The 23,557-nt window shown below is 39.7% G+C and overlaps 1 protein-coding gene across 5 annotated transcripts; it reads left to right on the top strand.

Annotated features, from left to right (window-relative positions):
- The first annotated feature begins 62 nt into the window (after nucleotides 1-62).
- Nucleotides 63-22,349, top strand: PROSER1 (proline and serine rich 1). Of its 5 annotated transcripts, none has more exons than XM_074566829.1 (13): nucleotides 63-920; nucleotides 4,142-4,207; nucleotides 4,943-5,011; nucleotides 5,478-5,572; nucleotides 7,435-7,528; nucleotides 8,047-8,157; nucleotides 8,878-8,961; nucleotides 9,900-9,978; nucleotides 12,286-12,381; nucleotides 12,503-12,547; nucleotides 14,851-16,612; nucleotides 17,278-17,425; nucleotides 18,703-22,349. In XM_074566829.1, exons 1-13 carry the CDS (start codon nucleotides 876-878, stop codon nucleotides 18,823-18,825), a joined length of 2,817 nt encoding a protein of 938 aa, XP_074422930.1. In that variant the 5' UTR covers nucleotides 63-875; the 3' UTR covers nucleotides 18,826-22,349. The 5 variants fall into 5 exon arrangements, with proteins under 5 accessions (XP_074422930.1, XP_074422936.1, XP_074422944.1 ...); XM_074566835.1 differs by having other exon boundaries at nucleotides 22,016-22,349; XM_074566843.1 differs by lacking the exons at nucleotides 5,478-5,572; nucleotides 7,435-7,528.
- Nucleotides 22,350-23,557: the final 1,208 nt, after the last annotated feature.

The following is a 23,557-nucleotide window of genomic DNA, read 5'->3' on the forward strand; positions in this document are numbered from 1 at the left end:
GCGATCTCGTCCCCCGTCGCCGCCTCTCCCTGCGCCGGGCTGCCCTCAACCGTGCCGGCTCCGACCCGAGCGGTGGCAGCGCAGAGGCAGGCCAGACAGGGCGCGACAGCTTTGGGACAACACTGCAGCAGCGCTCAGCATTTCAGCGCGACACCTGGGAACTGGAAGAGGGGCGAGTCTTTCTCGAGTTTCCGCTACTTCTGTTCAGGCACCTTTGTTGGCGACCAGCATGGGAAAGGGGCCTTCGGCTCCGCTCTTCTCTGTCACAGGAGCGCGACGGCAGAGAGGTAGGGCCGGCGGTGCCCTGTCGGTGGCTCCGGGCTGCTCGCCGCGCTCTCGTCTCCCGGCTCGCCTCGGCCCCGCCGCCCCGGCGGCCGCTCGGAAGTGCGTCGGCCTCTGACCGCCGGGATCAAAGCGGGTGGCGGCGCAGCGAGCTATGGGGTGCGGGAGCGCCCCGCGGGCGGGCGCGGGCCGGCCGGGCCTCGGCGCCGCGTGTTGAGGGGAGCGGAGCGGAGCGGAGCGGCTCGGCGGGGTCGTTGGGCGGCCGCCCTCTCCCTGGCACTGCCTCCTCTTCTCTCTCTGCCGCGGACCCTTCTTTCTGCGCTAGGAGGAGAGCCGCGCAGTGAGCGGGCGCGGGTCCGCTCCGCGCCCGGCGGCCTGCCTTTGTCTCTTGCGCCCTGTCCGGCATTGCAGAGACGTCAGCCCTGAATTCCCAGTGGCCGAGAGAATCCCAGGCTGCCTTTTTTGCTTTCTTGCTTTTTAATATTTTTTTCCTATATACTTAAAGACTGTCAGTAAAGTCTTTGGCCTGGATATTATTTTTTTTATTTTTTTCTTCCATGTTTTAAGTACCTGCATTGAATAAACTAATAAAGATGGATAAGAAATCATTTGAAACCGTGCTGGATGAAATTAGAAAGGTAACTTCTCATTTTGCGTGTTAGTTTAACCATTTGATGGTAGAATATTCCTCTTAATGAACACACAAGGTTTGCATTCTGTAAGAATCACTTCAGGATTCAATAAGGACTAAATTTCACCTCAGTGTGGAAAAACTATAATCCTATGTTGCTGGTGTATCTATAGTATTTGTAAGTTGGGTGTAAAGGTGCTGTGACATGCTTGCTCTCTTTGAGGTATTTTTATTTTCTCAGAAAACTTGATATTGAATGTCCAGACTGCTACCACTTAGCTAACAACATGTGCAGGAAGAGTGCTCATTTGAAATTAGCACTTGAATAAGTTCATCGTGGTGTTTTCACTGTCAAGGAACAAGGGGGGGGAAAAAAAGGCAAAATAGCCAAGTATCACTTACTTAGGAGGAGGGATAGCATTTGCTTGGCCTAACCAGAGATGGAAACTTCTAGTGTGAGGTATCCACCTTTTATATGGTGATTTAGGAGATAAAGCACACAAATATGGCGTGAGAGGGCTGATTTCCAAGCTGTGCTCTGCTGCTCTTGTTCAAAGCCATGTCTCCCACGGTTCAGGAGTGTGCGCACACCTTCCTCCAGGATGTGAAATCCTGGGGTTTGATGCATGCTCTGAACTGTGCTTGTGCATCTCCTGTTAAAAGCTCACTGAGCAAAATACCTCCTAGTTGCAGGAAGTGGAGATGCCAACCTGGGCTTCCTGGTGTCTGGCAGGTCCTGTTATTTCTTTCTGCACAGTGGTGTGCTTTTGACAGGAAAGCCAGAGGTTAGTGTTTGGGACAGTTCCCCAAATGCTGGAAGTGGAAAAGGGGTTAGGAAAATGTGTCTGGATCCTTCAGAACCTCTCAGGTTAGTGGAAGTATAGTTTGTGTCTTGCATGAGAAGTACAAACCTGGTATGACATATTTTGCTGTAGTTAAGCAGAGGTGATTTAAGTGTCACGGTAGAACAGCCATGTGTCCTGTTAAAGCTGTTTTGGTGTGAAAATTAAGGGCTTGTTTTGGATAAAATTGTCTTATGGCAGAAAAGGAATCCTTAGCATTTTTGTGAAAGGTGTGTGTTTGTTATGATGGGTTGTCTGGAAGAGGTCATTTCCTTTATTTGGACTTGGGTGCTAGAGTTGAATTTCAGTTCAGCTTCTCTTTAGCGTGAGATACAGTGATGGCTGCAGTTGCAGTAGTATTATTTTGGAAGATTTCAAGGTATAAACTACTGTACACAAAAGCTCCGGCGAGGAGTCTTTGTTATCACAACGTTTTTACATAAGGTCATGATCATAAATTCTTCTTTATAAAATATATTCCATGTTCCGTGCTCTGTAACCAGCTAAAAGCGTGACAGCCAAACATATTTCAGTGTGTGGACTTCCTTCCCAATCTAAGAACTTTTACAAAAAATCTGTTGAAAAAAATCAAGGAACAAATTTCACATGAATACTTTCTCTGAGAATTGGTGGTGGGAGGGAATAATGTTTCAAATATTACTACTGCAGTGCGGCCCTTCAGAGTACGCTCTGTGATTACTAAAGACTTCAAACAAAAGGGTTTTTGACATGTGATTTTAGGCAGTTGTGTTTCTTGTATGCTGTCTGCCTGTATTCCTGTAAACCTAATTTACTGTTCATCTGAGGATCAGTGCTGTGCTGTGTTAACAATAGCTGTGCTGTTCCAGTCTAACATTCATTCTCCAAATGCTTATCTTGTGTCCTTGTTGCTAGGTTTTTGTTTAAACTTCATTTCTAGCTCTGTGGTAGAACCTTCTTTATTGTGTGATTTACAAGTCAGTTGTGTTGGCATGTTCCATTTTCAGTCCTACAATTAGCGGGAACAATTATTTAAATGTCTTAATGTGTAGCTTAGTTCTATCTTTACCCATATATATTTTTGATTATTAAAAAAATAATGTTTGGGGTGTGTTTTTTTCATAAATATGCATAGAAATGTGTTCATATTATGAAGTCATTCAGTTGTTTTAAGGAGGAAAAGTGACATTTGTTTTGGTAAAGAAGCTGCTATATGACATACCAGGCTTTTTTCCAAAATACGGGAAGAAACGGAAGGGAGAGAAGGAAAAATGAGCGTGAAGAGAGAAGTTCTTTTTTCCCTGTGACTTCAGCGTGTCTGGTAGTGTTCGTCTCTTAATGAGGTACAGAAAGGAAGGGGGTTGCCTCAAAGAGTATTTGAGTGGGTTTCTGTGCACCTGTGCTACTCACAGTCAGGTTGCAGAGATGGAGAACCTCACATCTGTCTGTGTGCAGGGACAAGGACAAAAAAAGAAGGAATAGGGGTAGGTTTTAAGGTCATTGGGAAGAAGACAGAAATGGGTGTGTGAGTGAAGCTGGAGGTGATTTGAGAATAAGCGTGAGAGCTAGCAATCGATGGCGCCCTTGGAAACTGGGGAAGAAAGGTGTGTGCACTAGTTTGGGGCAGGAATTCAGCTGTTACCTATCTTCTTTACATCTTGTGTGTCTATCAGTGAGCTGGGCATGAGGAGAGGAAGGAATTAGGAAGGAGCGGAAGTATTAGGTAGCCCACATGGTTATCAACAAAGCTGTCTTGCCATGAGTCAAAAGCAGTGGCCAGTACTGTGTTAAACTGCTCTGCTTCCATTGCTTTGTATAATTGCATGTTGAAGTTTGAATTGTGGGAAGGTAATGATAAGACAGTATCACCCTCTGGAGCAGCCTTCCTTGTATACTTGGTTCTGTCTGTAGAGACTTGTTACCCAGTCTCTTCATAAATTCACTGAAGTAACATGCTTTGCTAATTATTTTACAGGGAACATATAGAGAGTTTGTCTGAATAATCAACTGTATTATCTGGTTTAACGTAAAGTTAATGTAAACCTTAGAGATAAAATGAAGAGTGATGATGATGTTCTCTCAGTGCAGTTTTAAAAAACAAAAAAAAGCAAAATGAAATAAATAAAAAAAGTGATTTTTTTTTTAACAGAAGAATTAAATTACGTCTGCTTTTCATTGTTCTGTCAATTATCTAAGGAGTATTCTGTTACTTAGGAATATTGCAGTGTAATTGATGCAAATGTCACTTTGTAAGGTGACAGAATAATTAATAATTTAATTTTAATATTTGTTTATATTAATTATATTAATCTATTTTTAGATTAATGTATTATTCTAGCAGGTGATTGTGCTATAATTATCGTTTTTGAGGGACTAATTATATGGGTTTTTTCCCTATATCTTCTAGGCTGTATTGACGGAGTACAAATTAAAAGCCATTGAATATGTTCATGGATACTTTTCTAGCGAACAGGTAAAAGTCAACACTGTCATGGGTCTAATGGGAGCTATTGGTTTTGTGTATTTAGTAATACAGAAAGGCAACGTCTCCCATCATACTTTTATTACCTTTTTTATTTATTAACTGAGGACATTTAATTCCCCATTATTATATCAGCATTAATCTGTTAAAAATAGTTCCAAGTTATTTTGTTATCAAAATCATTACAGTTTCGTTCCTATTGTGTGGGGAAAATTGGACAAATTGATCATCATGGAATGTAGGATTATTTTGCATGTATTTTCTAAACTGGCATGTAGTAAAAAATGTCCAACTTATTTTGGTACTATGTAGATTTTTTTTCCTGTTTCTTTTTCTTCTGTTGTTTTTTTTGTGTGTGTGTGTATGTTTGGTGAATATGCTGTTTGAGATACTGAAGGTTTATAAGCTTTTTCAGAAAGATTTGATTTTTTTTTTATTCTAATGCTGTGGCAATCGCGCATATATGCAAATATATGGAGAGGAGTAAGTATTTTAAATATTTCCATAGAAAAACTTCATCTCACAACATAGAATTTTTAGGTGCCTACTTAGAAATACAAAGAACGTTAGATGCTGGTAGGTGTCGATGTTATCAGCCATCACAGGCAGGCACGTGTATTTTAGCAGTATACCAGTATACTCTAAAATCAGAAAGATCATATTGATGGTGTTAGCATAATTTTTTTAATCTATATAAAAGATCAATTGAAGGCTTTTCTGTTGCAGGTTGTTGAGTTACTGAGATACTTTTCCTGGGCTGAACCACAGCTCAAGGCAATAAAGGCTTTACAACATGTAAGTTCTTGTGGCATAATCTTGTAGAGTAAGTTTGTCCTCTTAATCTTATTTTAGTTTTGTGATGTCTACTTTTGCAATTGATGGGTCAGCCTACCCTTTAGTCTTCAAAGTTTCCTCTTCATCTCTTTCTTTTTCAATGGTATCATAATACGAAACGTCATGCTTTTAACCAGGGTATCTTTTCTGACTGAAGTATCTCTTAGTTTCCTGTGTATCACAATAACAGATGTAGCCCTTTTAAACTATTGTTAACTTTCCTAATATCTCTGCTTTTGGCAAATGCTTTTTGCAGTTGCTTGTTCAGCATTTAGCGCATAGAGTCTCCTTCCCAGTAGGAGGTAGAGAAAATTAAACATTTATTGATATACATGATATGAAGCTGTTACTGAGTAGTGTTCTGAGTTTAAAATAATTGTAGTGTCTTATTTTATATACACTTTTTTCTTGCTTGCTTACTTGTCAGAAAATAGTGGCAGTTCCGGCATCGAAAATGGTTAATATTCTCAACTGCTTCACATTCAGTAAAGATAAACTTATTGCCCTTGAAATCTTAGCTTCGTAAGTATCTCTCATGTTGTATTTCCTTAAGTTGTATTGTTTTTACTAATATTTCAGTATATAAAACTTAAGATTCTTCTAGAAGGAAGCCCTGTGGCCAGTTAAGGTAAAACACAAATCCATTATTGATGGGGCCATAAAAAGAAGAATTAGAAATAGACATTGTGCAAAATTCCATAGTTCATCTGTGTCTTGAGTGTGTGGGATTCTGCCTGCTGGAAAACTGACACTTTGCCAATATTTTTACAGTGTCTTCAAATCATGTAGAGGACAAAGAGGGCCTTAAGCTTATTTCTGCTCACTGAAATGTAAAAGGCTTGAGACCAGATTATTCTGGGCATTGACCATTTTGTATTTGGAAAGCCCTGTAAATATTACATATGTAAAAATGAGTTAAGTAAATACATCTCTTAAATTGACACATTTGATTTACAAGTCTAATGTCTATAAAAGATGTGTATATATTCAAAGTGGATCTTTACACAGAAAGTTGTTTTTTTTTACTGAACACAGCTGCTTCAGGGGACCTATCTACCTTTTACATATGTTTATATTGGAACTCTTCTGCATGGTTTACGGGATTTATTACATGAAGTGTTGTTCTGGTTTTTTTCTTTTTTTTTTTTTTTTTTTGGTGTTAAGTATGTCTGCCTTGCATGTGAATGCTATATATTGCAGCCAGCTTGAATGTTTTGGGGCATATAAATTCATTATATAAATATCCATAAAACAAATAAGACTGAGGACATAGACATGATCTTGCTTTCAGAGTTGAGCTTTAAGAAACTGTATGAATGCTCCTAGTCTCTTTTAGACCAAGACAAAACAGGATAGCCTAAAGGAAGTTCAATGGTGCATTAAACTAACCTGTTCTGCTTCTTGAAATGAGATTGGAGCTCACAGACTCTTTAGTTGCTACACTTCAGCTAGTGTGGGGGGAAAGTGTGGTCACTTCTTTAGCTGTTAAATTTCTACAGTGCAAGAACATAATAAGGGAGTCATGAAACATAAATCCTAACCCAAATCTGTGTACTTTGCTACTCAAAACTAGAGAACACAGCTGAAAGTTCATTCCCATTTTAATACCATTCTTTGAGGTGTTTTTCATGCCTTCATTCAACATTCTGCTGATTGCATTTGGGAAGCCCTCCTTTTTGGGGGCTGTATTGTAATTCCAGTAGTTTGCATGGGGAGGGTAATGTTTGACAGCGGTAAAGGTGCTGTGGTCAGCATTTTTAAACAGGGTTTTTAATCAGGCACTAGGCTCCTTGTATTTGCACATTTTGTTGTTCTCTTTGCTGTGTCTAGTGTTATTTTTGGGAGAGGAGCAAGGAGAAAGGAAAGGTACTTTTTGGAACTGTGTGAAGGGTTCCACTAGCTCTGCAGAACATGGAGAGAATTGCCACGGGTTTCATGTTTTTCATTCTGGAGTAAAGATGATGAAAATTTGTTTCTCCACCAGTCCAGCAGGAAACAGTGGCAAACTGAGTAGCTGCTGGTTTTCTGCTGTGCTGGGAATTGTGTGCTAGTAGCAATTAAAGGTTTCTAATGAACTGGTTGTGATGCAAAATTCATTTTCTCAACATAGTTATTTTTGCCATGAAGTTTAGCTATTGTTGTCCATTGTTCCATATTGATATTTAATTCTAATACCATGTTTCATGTACGGGTATGAAGACCATATTTAAGCCCAGAATTATTAATTGAATAATTATAGTAATATTATGATCTAAATGAATTGTGGTTTTCTTAGTGTACTGCTGGGAACTGGCTGAATAAGTGTTGATCACTTTTCAGTACTGCATTATTTCTGATAAGCATATGGAATGGCAGTAATCATCTGTCAATGTCTTTATTTATAGCAACATTGTTGATGCTCAGAATTATCGCCTTATTGAAGATCTGTTCAGAATTAATATGTCAGAGAAGAAAAGATGCAGAAGAATTCTTGAACAGGTAGTCAAGATACTCTAGTATCCTTGATTCTGCCAGATACAGTATTGTTTCTACCCTTATGGTCACTGTGGGGTCAGGACTTACCACGAGCACTGCTGGGAACTACTGGTGGAAGACAAGCTGAAGGAAGCAGCTGGAAAAAGATAAGAGCTATGTAATACATGCGGGGAAAAAAAAAAAAGGAAATTTCTGTCAGGCATTAGGATCATATGGAAAAAGGGGCACAGAGTTGCAAGCAATGCTGAAGGAAACAGTCTGCATGTGTTTTAGAGAACACCAAGTGCTTAACCCTCAAGTTCAGTGGAAGCATAAGTGGTCTGAGTGGAGTTATTCAAAACAAAGGGGACTGTGTCAGAACCTCACACTATTTGGAGTATTTGGGAAGAAGATTTGAGGCAAAGCTTTGAATTGTTTCATGTAGGCTGATTCATGCAGTCCAAATGTAATGAAATAGTAAATAATTTCTTTAAAGCATTGAAATCGACAGCAAATAATGTCCTTTCTTGATTATTTTGCAGGCTTCAAAAACGGGTTGTAAGGCTCCTCATGCTATGATATCATCCTGTGGCATGATTCCAGGCAACCCTTATCCCAAGGGCAAACCAAGCCGCATAAATGGAATTTTCCCAGTAAGCATGATCCTATGTTTTTGCTTTTCACGGCGTACTGGATTTAGGATTTGTTATAGTATAAGCAAACCCAGGATTCATATATATATGGAAGGAGGAGTGCAGTCAAACACAATGGTTTTTGGGGTTGGTTTTTTTGGAACCCATTACACATTTATAGGGAACTTGCATTATTTTTATTTGCCCATTCTTTCTATGCCACTTCAAGTAAAGATTACTGCATAAATAAAACATTGTTCATATAAGGAAAACATTGTAAACTCCAGCAGTATTTGGCAGAATCGGGAGAGGTATAAACAACCTTACTGGTAGGTTGATAAGATGAGCTAATATGGCCACTACAGTAACACTGCTAATTTTAGTGTAGTTCTTGAACAACCATGTGAAGTATTTCCTGTGAATACTTTAAAGGACTGCAAAATGTAAGTTATCATGTCCACAAATCAAAATGCAGAATTCTAATTATGTCAGAAACATGGACTGTTTAATATGTATCTCTTTACAAAAGCTTAGTGTTACAAACCAAGCTATTGGAATGCTGGTACTTATCATTTTACAAGCCTAGAACGCAGTTTCTTTTTCCCAACAAACATGGTCGAGTATCACTTTCAGAATATTCAAAAACTCAAATGTATTTTAGAAAAAAAATCAAATATGATGGAAATTGTATAGCAAGATTTACTTCTAAATACTTAAAAGTTTAATTTTCTTTTGTTTCAGGGAACCCCTATCAAAAAGGATACAGAAGAATGCACTAACGAAGGAAAGGGAATAGCAGCTCGTATACTTGGACCATCCAAACCAGTATGTCTGATAAATGAGTAAATAAATGAAACTTTAAGAAAAAAAAAATCCAACCACCAGCCAATTCAATGAGGCTTTTATATAAAATGCTATTATGTTCCAAGAAGACTGCAGGGCAGCAATTTAAACAAAGCTAAACTTCTATAATAAAGATAATATGACCTAGTATTTTTTTATTTAATTTGAAGAGAAGCTCTGGTTTATATCTGTGGGGGATAAGGGTCTCTAGTGGATACAGTGTGTGTGCATTTGAAGGCAGAATTTAAATTACAGTAGCAGAAGACAAAACTAAAAACATTTTTAGTAGTTCATTATGATCTAGTGGAAGTTTTAAATAGAAATATATGCAATTTTTTATTACAATCTCTGAGGGATTCCCACATGAACACAAAAGTGCCTGCGTCTTGGAAACTTGAATTACAGCAGTGCCTGAGAAGGAGGTTCTTGTTTCTTAACAACACAGCTGATTTGTATTTCAGGATTTTAAAGCATGTGGGACAAACTTTCAGTGAACCTGATACTACTTTGAAATATTGTCCAAATGTTTTATTTTCACTTTTATTGATTTTCTCACTAAGGTGTAGGGACATGTAACTTCATAAGTATTTGTTAGTTTTAAATGTGCTAAATCTTTAAAATGAGAAGTCAGTCCAAGACTGCAGAGTGTGAAAACTACGAGACAGAAAGGAGTTCCCTTTCCCACCTGTGTTCAGTATTATTTTAAAACCTAAATGTATATTAGTGATGTTTGTTTCATTCTTTTCAGAAAGAGTGAAATATTTGCAGTCACTATGGATGTTATGAAGAAATTTGATATCACATATTTTTCCTGTGAAGAACAGCTGTCTGTTGTAGTATCTGAATGTTAACTTTTTGTCTGAGAAACATTAGGTAATGCTTCCACTATTGCTTCTTCTGATTGTTTTTTGTTTATGTAGGCTCCATCAACCTACAATCCACACAAACCTGTTCCATACCCCATCCCACCATGTCGGCCACACGCAACTATTGCACCAAGTAAGGCTTCTGTGTGTTTTAGCTTGATGCTATTGTTTCATCCATTTGCCTTTTAAGTAATAAGTGTCAAGTGTCAGTTTCTCTGACCATGATCATATCTGAAATTGGCTTGTGCTCCCTAAGCTTGCTCTGGGTACTGGTTTCTGCCTCTTCCTGTCATGACTGCAGAGTTGATAAAAAGAGGAATACATTATATTCTTTTCTCAACATCTACATCATAAGGAAAATTTACAATCCTGTTCCGATGACAAAATATTTAATTTGTGGGAGGCATTGTATGCATCAGACAAGACTGGGCCTGTGCCTTTGTTGTAATGTTTGACCAACATTTGAGATTTGGCTCGACAGGTCTATTGGCTTGTTGCTGTTGTACCAAACTTAGGAAATGGTCAAGCACAGGCCTGAATTGGGTGGAAATATATAGGAACTTGCTCAAGGGGCTACTCTGTTTCTCAGTTGCCTTCAGCTTTACTTTCTCTCTGTCACAATGAAGATAAAACAGTTTCCTTAGAGAAAAGTTTAAGCACGTAGATGTCAGTCTCAGAAGGAACACAGTGATAGCCTTTTCCTGTGTTTGGCCTGACTGTTCCTAGCCTTGTGCCTCAGGTAAGATTGCGTCTTTCTTCATAAACTCCTCTTGCTCTGCTACATCAGTTGTTTGATTCGAGCCATTTTTGGAAGGCAGCAAGGCAATTGCAGTCTCTTTGGAAGAAGAGGTTGGAGTACTTAGGTAGTCAGACTCTGGTCCTTTTGAGCAGCAGCTGAAAGCTTTTCCTAATCTTGCCATTCTGTACTGCAGAACAAGGAGTGCTCTGGTTAGGAAGCTTGCATTTCACTGATGGTAGGGATTTCAGGGAGTTTTTAAGGTAGTTGATAAGAAAGTGTGGTAGAGTTCTTCACATACGTGTTGAAGGGTGAGTCGTCTAACACACTTGATGTCTGCAAGTCTCTTCACAGTCAGTTTGGAAAAATTGGCACTACTAGTGGCTAGAGTCAGTCTGATGATTTGTGCCCTAGAAATGACTTGCTCCCCAGAAAGTGTACAGGAAACTTGTAGACTAGCTCAAATTTATATTAAATAAATCCTGTCTGAAGTAAGTTAGGGCACAAAATTTGGCCTGTGACTGGATGTAAATATTAGTATATTTTAGGGTATGAAACCGCTTTTGGGGTTTCAGGGCCTTAGTAGGCTGCAACATGGTTTTTAAAAAAACTCTTGTGACAATGGAACTCGTAACTGATGATAATTTTTTTATATTTTTATATATATATATAAAAAAATATATATAAATATAATGTGCTAAATGAGATTGCAGATACTGTCCTGAAGCTATTAAATGTGATGGTTTTCAAGCAATGGTCAGAACGGTCAGAAAGATGTTTTGGTTTTTGCCTCTTATATGTATTGGTTTAACATTTCCTTCCTGGGTGATGCAATGATTGTTAGTTACTTTTCTGATTTTCAGCCAACAGTTGTCACGCAAGAAATCTTAACTTTAGGTAGAACTATTATGAAAGTGTGAAATCAGAAAGGAGTTATGTATGACAAATTACTGCACTTTGAGTAATGTTCAAGTGCTACCTTTTCCCACGCAGCATAAGTTCTCATGCTCTTAAAATACTCATTCAGGAACACTGCAAAGTGTGTTTATATTCCTGTGATTTGAATTCTGATGTTCTTCATCAGAACTGTATACCACAGCTATGTAACAGTTTGAGTTGCTCCAAAGAATAAGGAAAAAAGGTATTTTTTTATATGTTAAGTACAATAGGTATTTTATATTAAAATAATTGCTAACCCACTTGAATTTATTAACATTTAAAGATATATTGAAGAATGATAAACTAAGTATTTGAGATGGGACATTTTTCTCTGAATTTTTTGACTAGTGTTGGAGGGCTGGTCATGGTCACTGGGGTATGTTTGAATCTTTTGTTTGTCAAGGCTTTAATGTTAAAAGTTGCAACAGTCTTTAAGTTAGGAGTAGAAAAAGAACAAAAGATGCTGCAGACAATCTGAGTCTCGCCTTCCCTTTGAGTTTTTCAGGCAAAAAGGAACTGAAAGCAATTGAAATCTGACTTTTTCAGGCTCTTTCAAGAGAACTGCCCTTACTAAAATTTGGATCACGATGCATGTCACTCAGGCAGACATTAGCAAAAGCCAGCATCCAGCCTGGATGATTAACTGGTCTGGCTTTTTGGTCTTATGATTTTGAAAATGTTCTTTTAATGGAAAAGACGCTTACTGGTTCTTTTAAGTATGGGTTCTTCTGACCACTGAAATGTGTATTGCATTTGTTCTTTTAGGTGCTTACAACAATGCTGGCTTAGTTCCAATGGCTAATGTCATAGCTCCAGGCTTACCAGCTCCTCCCCCATACACTGCTAATCAGGTGGTATCAGGTAAAGCATGCATACCTTTAAAAATGTTGATGGTATTTTTTCTAATTCATTGTTGTGGATGGATCATTCACTGCTGGAGTGTCATTTGCTTTTAAATAACAAGCTGTTATTCTCCATTTAGAAAATGAGGACCTTTCCAGCCAGGCAAAACCTTCCCAAAATCAAGGTAAATTGCAGATCCACTGGGGGATTTTTGTGTTGATTGTATCATTGTTATTTGTTCAGAAAATATAAACAACTTCTTTGTTTAGTGGTATTTTCATAAGCCTCTAAGTATTTGACTACTGTTAGAGTAAGATCCCTTGAGAATTTTGGAAAAAAATCATATCAGGCATTTGAAACTTAGAAGCATCGAAATGTTAAAATTCGGCCTTTTGTGTTAGCCCATTAAGGTTTTATATTCTTCAGCGTATAAGTATGTGAGAAACCATATGAAAAATTAAATCAAAACATGCTTTGCAATGTAGTGCACTGAAGCACTTCATTAATATCTTTGCAGTTGTTAAAAGTTTGGACATCTATTTGAAAATTCATTCACATTTTGATTTCATATATTAGTTGCAATGGGAAGCTAGGAATGCAAGGGAGGCAGATTCTTTGTTTGTAGTTTGTTGAAATCCATGTGTAGAATGTCTTATCCTAGCCTGTTATATCCAACTGTGTCTACCTCCACTTTTATCTTACCCTTTAAATTCCGATTCTTTTTGCAGAAGAGAGAGTGGTGTTTTTGGTTTTTTTTGGTCTCTAATCATGTGGTACTTCGTATGCTTTGTACAGCTAGTACAAATCATAATAACAAATTCCATTATGAACTACTTACACAAAGACTTTGATAATGCTTTGTTAGCTTTGACAATTAGAAACTGAGAATCTACTAACTATTGAGTCAGGCATATTAACAAATATCCAAAAATAGATAAAATGACCATGATAAGTTTAGCTCCTGTAAATATTTCTAGGGGGGGGGAAGTTATGCCTTATCTTCTCTCCTCTATGCCCAGGGATGGGTTTACAGAAATGTTACTGTTTCAAAGAATCACTTTATTCACATATACCCCTTTAAGTGTGCCTGTATTTACAGGTAGTTTATACAGCCAAATGAATACAGCGTAAGGAATAAAATCTTCTCTTAGGAAGTGAAATTCAGTAACAGCTCTGGGTCATATTGCAGCTGTATTTCTCTGATGATAAACTTGGCTGTCAGGATTAACAACTGTGATCTTTAGGAGAGCCTTCAGCTTGGAAACAGGATGAGAAAAGGACAGAGTCCAGAGCCAAGCAATCTGGGTCTAGGTTTTTGGAAAAGAATATATGAAAGGAAATAGTTTGCAAACTTGCTAGTTGTAGAGTTTCAAGATACAGAAAACAGGAGTTTGCCATATCAACTTATGTCCAAGATTTTAAAGATTCTGGGTTTGTGTGTGTACATGTAGAATTTTGGCAAAAGAGAAATCTAAGCTGTCACGGAGTTATGGGTGGTGAATTTGACTGGTTAGATCAGTGATTTGCTTACGGTTAAACAGATTATTTTGAAAGTAAAATAATGCACAAGGATTGTTTTGAGGGAATGATTATTGACACATATTCCAAAAGAAACTAGATAGAGGCATATCAAGGCTCTTGACATGCCAGTGTTCATAAATGCAGCTTCTTTCCATTAACCCCCACATTCCCATTCACAGTGTGCCTGCCTTTTTTTCCTTCAGCTTAACTGATGTGTCTTTGACTTACTTTGTAGGATTGATATAAGCTGATATTCCTAGTGGCAGGTGCTTGCCTCGATTATAGACACCTGACTTCAGACTTACAGAAATATTTGTTGATAAGGTCAAATGCCAATGTTAGTTTAATACTGTAGTGTGATACATGAATTTAAAAGTGTACCTTCTTAGAATCAAAATCTGAAGGAAACACAGTGAAGAGAATGACCTGATTTTGAAGGAAAGAAAAATACCAGCACCTGAAATCAGCTTTCTTCAGTTGTTGACTAAACTTCTCTGAAATCATGATACATTGAATTAACTGGTTCTGAAGGAAATTCTGACCTTCAGTGACAGTGGATGCAGAGGAGCCCAGGTGATCTGATGCCAGTGGAATATTAGATCTGGTTTGGGTACTGCCAGATGTTAGGGACCAGAGGGAGGGTGTTTATCTGTATCACTTAGACATTCTTACCGAGCATATTTGAGTATCTAACTGTCTTGCATGAGATCATGAAGAGGTAGCAGATGTCACGAAGTGTTTTAAAGAGGAGTGGTAGTCTCATGATGTACAACTTTGTGTGATGTGTTTGTACGTACCTTTTTGTTTTGTATTCATAGGCTCCAGTGTTCACTGTTTATATACAGACATTATATGTTAGCTATTGCCTGTGTATCATATTTTGAAATGCTGTATAAAATGTGTTTGTGTTGATTTCAAACATTTCTGACAGTTTCAAGTATTCTTACCAGTTTTGTTTCTTTGCAGCTTTTTCTGCACAAGCGAATCAGCTCTTTACTCCTCATGGTTCTAATCCTTCAACACCTGCTGCTACTCCAGTCCCTACCCCATCACCTGTCAAGGCAATAAGCCATCCATTAGCACCTGCAACTCCACTCATATCTGGGATGAACATGTCTACCCCTGTCCTTCCTGTTTTCCCAGGACAGGTCTCCTCTTCCATCCATACATCTCAGCCATCCACCCCAACCCCTACTGTCATCAAATCCCTTTCATTGCCTGGTGTTCCTGTCACATGTGTTCACAGTGCAACCTCTACCCCTATCCCTGCAGTTTTTTCTGGGCTGGCTTCTGTACCCACTGCTACGCCAGCTCCGCAAGGTTCTTCCACACCATGCGCCACACCTGCGCCTAGTGAAGCTTTTGCATCTGCTGCTGCACCATTTGCTGGCCTCCCGTTCCCTGCAACCTCTTCAATTGCTTCCACTAATAATCCCACTCCATTGTCATCAGTTTTTGCTGGCCTCCCTTTGTCCTTGCCTCCCAATGCCCAAGGGATTTCTAGTCCCATTCCATCTACAATTGCTAATTCTCCTGCCACTACCATTCCTGGTTCGCTTAGCTTGCCTAACCCAATTTTGTCTGTCTTAAAGGGATTTCTGACATCAAATGACACTTCATTAATCAATTCATCTGCTTTACCTTCTGCTATGACAAGTGAGCTTGCTTCTTTGTCTGCTCTTGCTAATCAAAACTCTGACCCTCCCACTTCCTCTGTCAACAAATGCTATACTCCATCAGCCACCCCCACCCCACAGCGTTCCTCCACACCTGGGTTGGCCATTTTTCCAGGTCTTCCATCCCCATCTGTGGCCAATTCTAGTTCCACTCCTCCAACATTGCCTGCACAGTCACCTTTAACCACTTCGCCATCAATTATGCCAGTCAACTGTGGCTCATCAGCCTCCCTCTTGCATGGCACAAGCCCTACTAATCCTGATCAGCAGCTGCCATCAGCCCCAGCTGCCACAAGTATCCCAGTTCTGGTCAAAACAGAACCCATAAGTCCTACCCTCTCGGCCTTCAAAGGTCCTTCTCATTCAGCTGGCCCTTCTCATGGCACTATAGGACTGTCAGCGCTGGGGCGTGCATACACCTCCGCAGCTTCAGTGCCAGTCAGTTTACCCAGTTCCCTGAATCCAGCACTGTCGGGTCTCTCCTCTTTGAGTGCTCCTCTAAACAATTCCAGTTCTCTGGCTTCCATTTCCCTCGCCCCACATGGCTCGTCTGCTCCCATTGCCCCTGTGTTCAATGGACTTCCTCCTTTTACGTCTCTAACCAGTAACTTTGCTTTTACTGGTAATCCAGCACTTACGCCACCCGTCACTCTCCCAGGGTCCTTGTTAGCTACTCCGTCTACAACCGCTTCAGCCGTGTCTGCCCCTCATGTGAGTTCCACCGCCGCCGTACTCTCAGGACTCGCCGCCTCAGCAACAGTCTCCGCTCCACCCTTCTCGCTTAACTTGTCCAGTGCCGTCCCTTCCCTTTTTTCTGTTGCCCAGGGACCTCTGGGATCATCAAACCCATCCTTCCCTGGTTTTCCTGTCTCTAACACACCCTCTGTCACTCCTGCTCTCCCTTCTTTCCCTGGCCTCCAGGCATCTTCTGCAGTAGCAGCAGTTGCACCGTTGCCGGCAGCTGCCACAGCCCCATCTCCGGCTCCGGTCCTGCCAGGGTTTGCCTCGGCCTTTAGCTCAAACTTCAACTCTGCACTTGTTGCGCAGGCTGGGTATGTTTCTGTTTCTGAAGGAGGTCAGAACCATTTCTTTTTCTCTTGAAAAACACTGATTTTACTTTAGGTGTAGACGTTATTTTCACTGATAGTTAGTAATTGCAGCTAATTTTTAAAGTTAGTTCACCAGTAGATTTCCACCTGTCTTTAGAAACTGATAGAGTAGTTACTAAATAGGTTGTCCTCAGTAGTCCCCTTTACAACAGTCTAATCCAGTGAGGTGCTTAGTGATCTTATTTCCCAGATGAGGATACTTGGCACCTCCTAGGCTTTTACAAGAATGGATTCCACGTGGGCATCCATTGACACATCCAGGTAATAGCAGACAATATCTTAGATGTTCCTATGTTTTAAGGAAGTATGCAACATTAACTTTTGTCTGTAAAGTTTTTTTTTGTGTGCAAACTGTAGGCACAGCCGAGGTACAAAAATCTCTGAGTTCCCTTCTTAGGTGTGCTCCAGATAATCTTGGTTTGTATGTGCATGAATAATTCGTAGGTGGGTAGAGACTGGGCTTCTGTTTGGAAATTCTGGCCTTTATGAGTTGTAGAAAAAGAGGTGCTTTTCTAATTTATATAGACATAAGCTTATAGAGAGAGAAACACAGGATAAAACGTGATGCAGATGTTCCTAATAATAGCCTCATCTTAATATTCTTTCAGCTTGACTTCTGGACTACAGACACCGGGAAATGCAGTTTTTCCTGGTCTTTTATCTCTCCCTGGTATCCCTGGCTTTCCGCAGAGTGCCGCACAATCTTCCTTACAGGAATTGCAGCACAGTGCGGCTGCGCAGTCAGCACTACTACAGGTAACGTGCCTATTTTTAATACTGTTTTGCTTCCAGCAACCGTTTGAGCGTGTAGTTGCACGTTAACTTCTTGGGATTAGTTTAAGTCAGTAAATGGTTAAAATGCCTAACGTGTTTGAGAACTGACTACAAGGATAATAATGAAGAACGACTCATATTAACTTGCCAATGTACTGTTCTTCTGGGCATGATGAATGTGGAAAAGACATGCAAGTGAAATTTTTGCTAGGTTTGTGTTAAATCTAATGTAGTTGCAAAATCTGTGCTCAGTTCCAGTCTGATATTTTAATTCTTCACAATTTCTGTAGAAAACCAGTTTGTTGTGAGTTACGTGCCTCTTTACACACGCAATCAGACAGTCTTGAATTTGTGTTTGCTGTGGTTGTGCCTTTCTCTTGAAACTTCCCACAAATACAGTTGTTGTAATAGAAGCTTGAGGTGGCTTTAGGTAATGTGTATGTAGTTTCATCACCTATCTTGTCCGTGAAACAACTTGTTTCAGTCATCAGCCTACCTAATTTAACTGAAACTATCATTAGAGTTTGTATTTAGATGTTTAGTTTGTCTTTTGTTAAAAACAGCCTCTGTACAGATTAAGGATTCTGGTAGGAAATTTGTCCTTCTCAACAAAATACTGAAAGAGGCAGTTGAATGTCTCGAATTAATATTTTCTCTCTTCTGTGACACATCGGTTTTTGAAATGGAGAATGTGTCTAAGTACTGTTCAATATACAGAATATTGTCAGATATCTTTTGAATATCAAGGGAAATAGATCAGAAGGAGCAAATTACTTAATCTAGGCCATGCTGCTTTTGCAGCTCAGGAATTTATTTGTTCTGTAGAAATCTACGTACACAGATTGCATTGAGGAAACATCACCTTTCTTGTTTGCAAGTTTCAATCACTAAAATTAACACTTAGCTACTCGAGCAAAGAAGATAAAGAAAGCTCAGAGTCAGTGAAATACTACAGCTCCTGATGAAGCTGTGCCTTCCAAATCAGCTGTGGCTTACTCCACTGGAAAGCAAATGCCATTAACGCTTCTTCATTTTTCCTCTTAATCCAACTGCTTTCCTTGTTCTCTGGTGTTTCAGAGCAATAGTTGCACTACAGTTTAACATCTGCATATGAGTGCATTGCTCATCTCTGTTCTTTGCATACTGCAGGTTTGTCTTGAGTCGGACTGGTATTGTGCCTGAAATTTTGCTTCATTTAGATTTTTGTTTGTTTCTTTGTTTTATCAGTGCTGTTTCCTAACTTCTTCTCTTCCTTGAAGGCACATTCTGCTTCTGCTCTGGAGAACTATACAGCTCAGCCTGAAGGTTTTGCTAACTATCCGTCAACACCAGGAACACCATTTTCATTGCAGACAAGCCTGCCCCAGAGTGGATGGCAATAAATACCAGACATTTTTAAAGACTGCAGTGGTTGCTTGACAGAGCCTGATCCTATTCACTTTGAAGGCTGTCTCTGCGTTAGTGGGAGCATGGTCTGAATTGGGGAGAGAAGGGGAAAACATGAGGGTAAAATGATTCCTGGAGGCTGTGTCAGATGTCAAACCTAATTTGTGATTGCATTTAACTGATTCAGGGTCTGATCCTGTGAATTGCTGAGCATCCTTGACTCTCCTTTTAGCTTACGAGTTGAATGTTTGGTGTCTTACAGGATCAGGGACATTCAAACAGACGCTTATGTAAATAGAGCAATTGGCTGTCAAACTGAATGGGGAGAACAAGTATACTTAATAGTGTGTATAAACACCTATCCTGTTATATTTTATATGGTATATGTGGTTAATATAGAATGAGATCTAGACTGAAACTAGATACTTAAAGCTGTAGATGATCTTCCACCTAGATGCACACATCTTGTGTGTGCATAGATCAAGGTCAGTTTATGGTTCTTCGAATCTTTTCTTTGTACGTGTGAGGTTCTCCTGTTAGCGTCAGCAGTGTGTTAAGGGGAGGATAGATCAGAGGGGTGTGGGGGTTTTCTTACGCTTTGAAATATTGTCATGGGCTTGCTGCTGAATTGAGTACTCCTTTGCCTGAATCTGAACAGGAGAGCTAGGAAATGATGCTGTACTGTATTTGGGTAGACGTGGATTATGTTTTACTGGAGTATGGTTTAGCTACGTGAGAATATGTCTTTTCAAAGTATATAAAAGCATTTTAATTTGCCGCTAAAATAATGTTCCATAACATTCTCCCTGCCCTCACACCTCTCTGTGAATGAAATAATTGTACTGCGGATAGGCTGCCTATCCGGCACTTTTGACTGCAGACTTTTGTGAATGTTTACAGACATGGGTCAAGTTCTTCTCTCCCTTATACTCATAAACTCACTGGTCCTCTGTACCCCTTTCAGCTATAAACCATGACTTGATGGTGCTTATGTTATCCCGTGAATATAAGTGGGAGCAGAATTTGGACCATGGATTTTTTTAGTATTTTTCCTTGGAAAATGTACATGATTTTAAAGGCATATAGCTAAATTAACTGTATTGGTTAGGAAGGGTTATGACGCAGCATATAGAAAGGTCTTGCTTCTTAGTGAAATTCAGTTGTGCACTCTTCTAATAATGTTAGTACCTGTGGCAATGTGTAACACATCATTGAATATCATCTATTTAAGATAAACTCTTGGTCATGTTCTAGAGACAATAGAGATGAATGATATTCAATCCTGTGATTAAATTAAAACGTAGAGGATACTATACTGTAGAAAAGCTCTGCCTAGAGTTTTACTTTTTTAAAGATGAATTCTGCTGGGAGATGTTGGCTAATGTATTTTCTTTCAAGATGTGAACAAACTTTTTTAGAACATTAACGGAAATTCCTGTATTGGTTTTTAACACAATTTTTTTAAATAAAAAGTTTACAGTCATGGCAAAAAGGCTTTGATGACTATTTACATATTTGCCTAGAATACAGATGAATAAACTTGTTTTTACTTAGACACTTCCTAATGTTTGATCTTGGTTATGCTGTTTCTTTATGATGCAGAATTATATACTGAATTATAAAATTGTTTTCTTAAAGAGTAGCAATAGAAATATCCTATGAAGTGTTCACGTAAAAAATTTAAACAGTGTCCTCGGTACTGTGTCAGCAGTTGGGTAGTCTTGCATTTTAATAATTAAAATTACATATTACTTTAAGTGTAAAGATAAAAACATATTGCACTCTTACATATTTTTTTTTTTTATTTTGTGAAACCTGTTGAATTCTAATGATTCTCCACTCTGAACTGCTTTTAAAATCAGTGCGTTATATCTTGACTCAAGAAATTTGCAGAAAAATATCTCTGCCATCTTTCAGTATGCACTGGTGAGGCCACAACTGGAGTACTGTGTCCAGTTCTGGGCTCCCCAGTTCAAGAGGGACAGGGAACTGCTGGAGAGAGTCCAGCGAAGGGCAGATAAGATGATTGAGGGACTGGAGCATCACCCTCATGAGGAAAGGCTGAGAGAGCTGGGACTCTTTAGCCTGGAGAAGAGAAGGCTGAGGGGAGACCTTATTAATGTTTACAAGTATCTAAAGGGTGGGTTGAAGGAGGATGAAGCCAGACTCTTTTCAGTGGTTCCCAGTGACAGGATGAGGGGTAACAGGCACAAGCTGGAACATAGGAAGTTCCGATCAAATATGAGAAAAAATATTCTTTACGGTGAGGGTGACAGAGCACTGAACAGGCTGCCCAGGGAGGTTGTGGAGTCCCCTTCTCTGGAGATTTTCAGGACCCGCCTGGATGCAGCCCTGAGTAACGTGCTCTAGGCAATCCTGCTCTAGCAGGGGAGTTGGACTAGATGATCTCGAGAGGTCCCTTCCAACTCTGAAAAATTCTGTAATTCCGAGTATACTTTTCTTCTAATTTGTAGATCAGTTAGAGAAGGAGAAAATAAAAATACAGTTACCTTCTCAAGAGCAAATTGGCTTTTGTTCTGTAGATGCGAATGTAAAGTAGTTCAGTGTTTTGTAACCTCCTAAGTTTCTGAGTTTGATCTGCGATTTGAGTCCTAGTTTCCCAATCAATCAATCAATCAATCAAAGTTTAAACTAATTCACATTACCTTGTAGTCCAAAAGAAGTACCAGACATCAGCTGTTACAGAGTGTTTTAGCAAAAAGTAAGCAGTTTCTTTCTGAAAACATCTATTGAATGGTCATGGGGTGTGGGTTGTTTTTTTCTGACTGAACATGAAACAACTCAGAGGCACGCAAGAAACTGTGAAGCCCTGTTTCTCCAGATGAAAACAGGTGAGAAGTAGTGAATATCCACTGTATTAAATGCTGTTCTCCTGAAACAATGTACTTGCTAAGTGATGTCTAGCCTCTTTACCCAGAAAAGAGTATTTAACACACAGCTGGTGTAGTTTTGCATAGAAGCTCATCATCTCAGTGTTAGACAAGTGAACAAAAAGGCTAAAAAGCGTTAAACTGTCAAGTTTGGTTTTGTGTAGAATGGGATCTCTGGTTCTTACGGAATCATATTGAGCAGGATTTTGTAAATTGAACTTTACAGTGGTTAGGATTAAGCTAAGTTTCAATTTCTTGATGTAAAATTGTTTTTTATTAATTTTTTTTTCTTCAGGAATAAAGTCTGTGTTCTGCATTGCAGCAAACTCCTGTGCCCCAGCCTTGGAATTTCTGAAGGGGGTGATTTGTCCTGCGGTCTTTCATGCTTACTTGAGCACCGCTTTTAAAAAGCCAAGGAAAAATCTGCTCCTGAGGCAAACCTTCTTACACTGAGCCTGTGCTGGGAAAGGGCTGTTGCTGTATGACTTAATTCTGGAGTAATTATGATTTTTTCATTGTTCAAGTTGCCTGTTACTGCTGTATTTCAGCTATGCTGACAGACTGCAAAGATAAGGTGTAGTGAAATGTCCTTTGAAATAAAATCTCTATTCAGAACAACTAAGAACACATTGGGATTGTGTTTGCAAATACAAGTTTGAATATTTCTTTCAAGTGCTTTAATTGCAGCTGTAGAGAATATGAGCAATTTTCTAACCTCCTCTTCCTCTGATTTGCAAGTGAGTGTCGTGAGTTTGGCTGGGCCTGGAAGGAAATTGGCCGTGGTGTGAATGTTCTTGCATCCTTGCAAATTGCCTTCCTTTCTGGATTGAGGTGGGAGCAAACCCTTTTGTTGACCGTCTCCCACATTTTCTCCTGCTCTAGCGAAGTGTAGCTAAAGGACTGCCTCTTCTCATCCCCCCATCTTCAGCTATTGAAAGCTGATGCCATTTTCACAAGGAGGAGGAGCAATATGGGGACGTCCCTGCAAGCGATAGCATGGTACTGTCGATCTTCTCTATGCCCTGTCCCTTCTTCTAAATTTTGATCTGGCGGAAAGGAATGATGAGCCTGAAACAAACAGGCAAGTGTCTGTTCTGGGGGCAGAATTCAGGGCCAGGAAAGGACTAGAATGAGAAATCTTTAGGGAGTGGCCAAAGCCCAGTGCATGGGAAGGAAAGTATTATGGGCCTAAAAAGGTCTGAAAAAAACTGAAACCTACAACTTTGTTATGTCCAAATCTCCTGTGCGGACTGCCTGATGACTTCTTCAGTACCTTTGGGGCTGTCAGTGTTTAGAAATGGCAGTGTGTAAGAATTCCTGATCTTGTTCTAACAAACTTTGAAGCAGGTGCTTGGTCTGTAGGATTAAGTCTCTGCAACTGGGTGATAAGTGGGAGCGACTGGACACTTTAGGGCGATTGTAAAGGACTGGTGCCATTTGACAATGAAGCAGTTGGTGCAGAGAACTGTTGGAGAATGGCCTGCTTACAGGTGAGCACCTCATCGTCATGCCTGACCTGAGCCTTTGTGCTACTTTCAGAATAGAACTTGAAGAGTTGAAGGTTTTAGCTATGTCAGTGCGCTGCAGGAACAGATGAAACTGCCACCGAACCACATTCATCTGATGTTGCTTCTAAGTCAGAAACTCCTGCTAAAGTGGCTTTGGACTCAAACTGGTTTTCTTTGTGGCACTGCTCTGTGACACAGGGCTGCGCCAGGCTCTATGTAAACTGCTTTGCCCCAGAGCCCTCATGTATTTTCTTCTCTGGGTGTTTTACAGCACTTCGGGACATGAGTTATCCACGTGCCCCAGTGCAGCTGCAAGGAGAAAGGATTAA

This window comes from Larus michahellis, chromosome 1 (genome assembly GCF_964199755.1).
Source record: "Larus michahellis chromosome 1, bLarMic1.1, whole genome shotgun sequence".
NCBI classification, from domain to species: Eukaryota; Metazoa; Chordata; class Aves; order Charadriiformes; family Laridae; genus Larus; species Larus michahellis.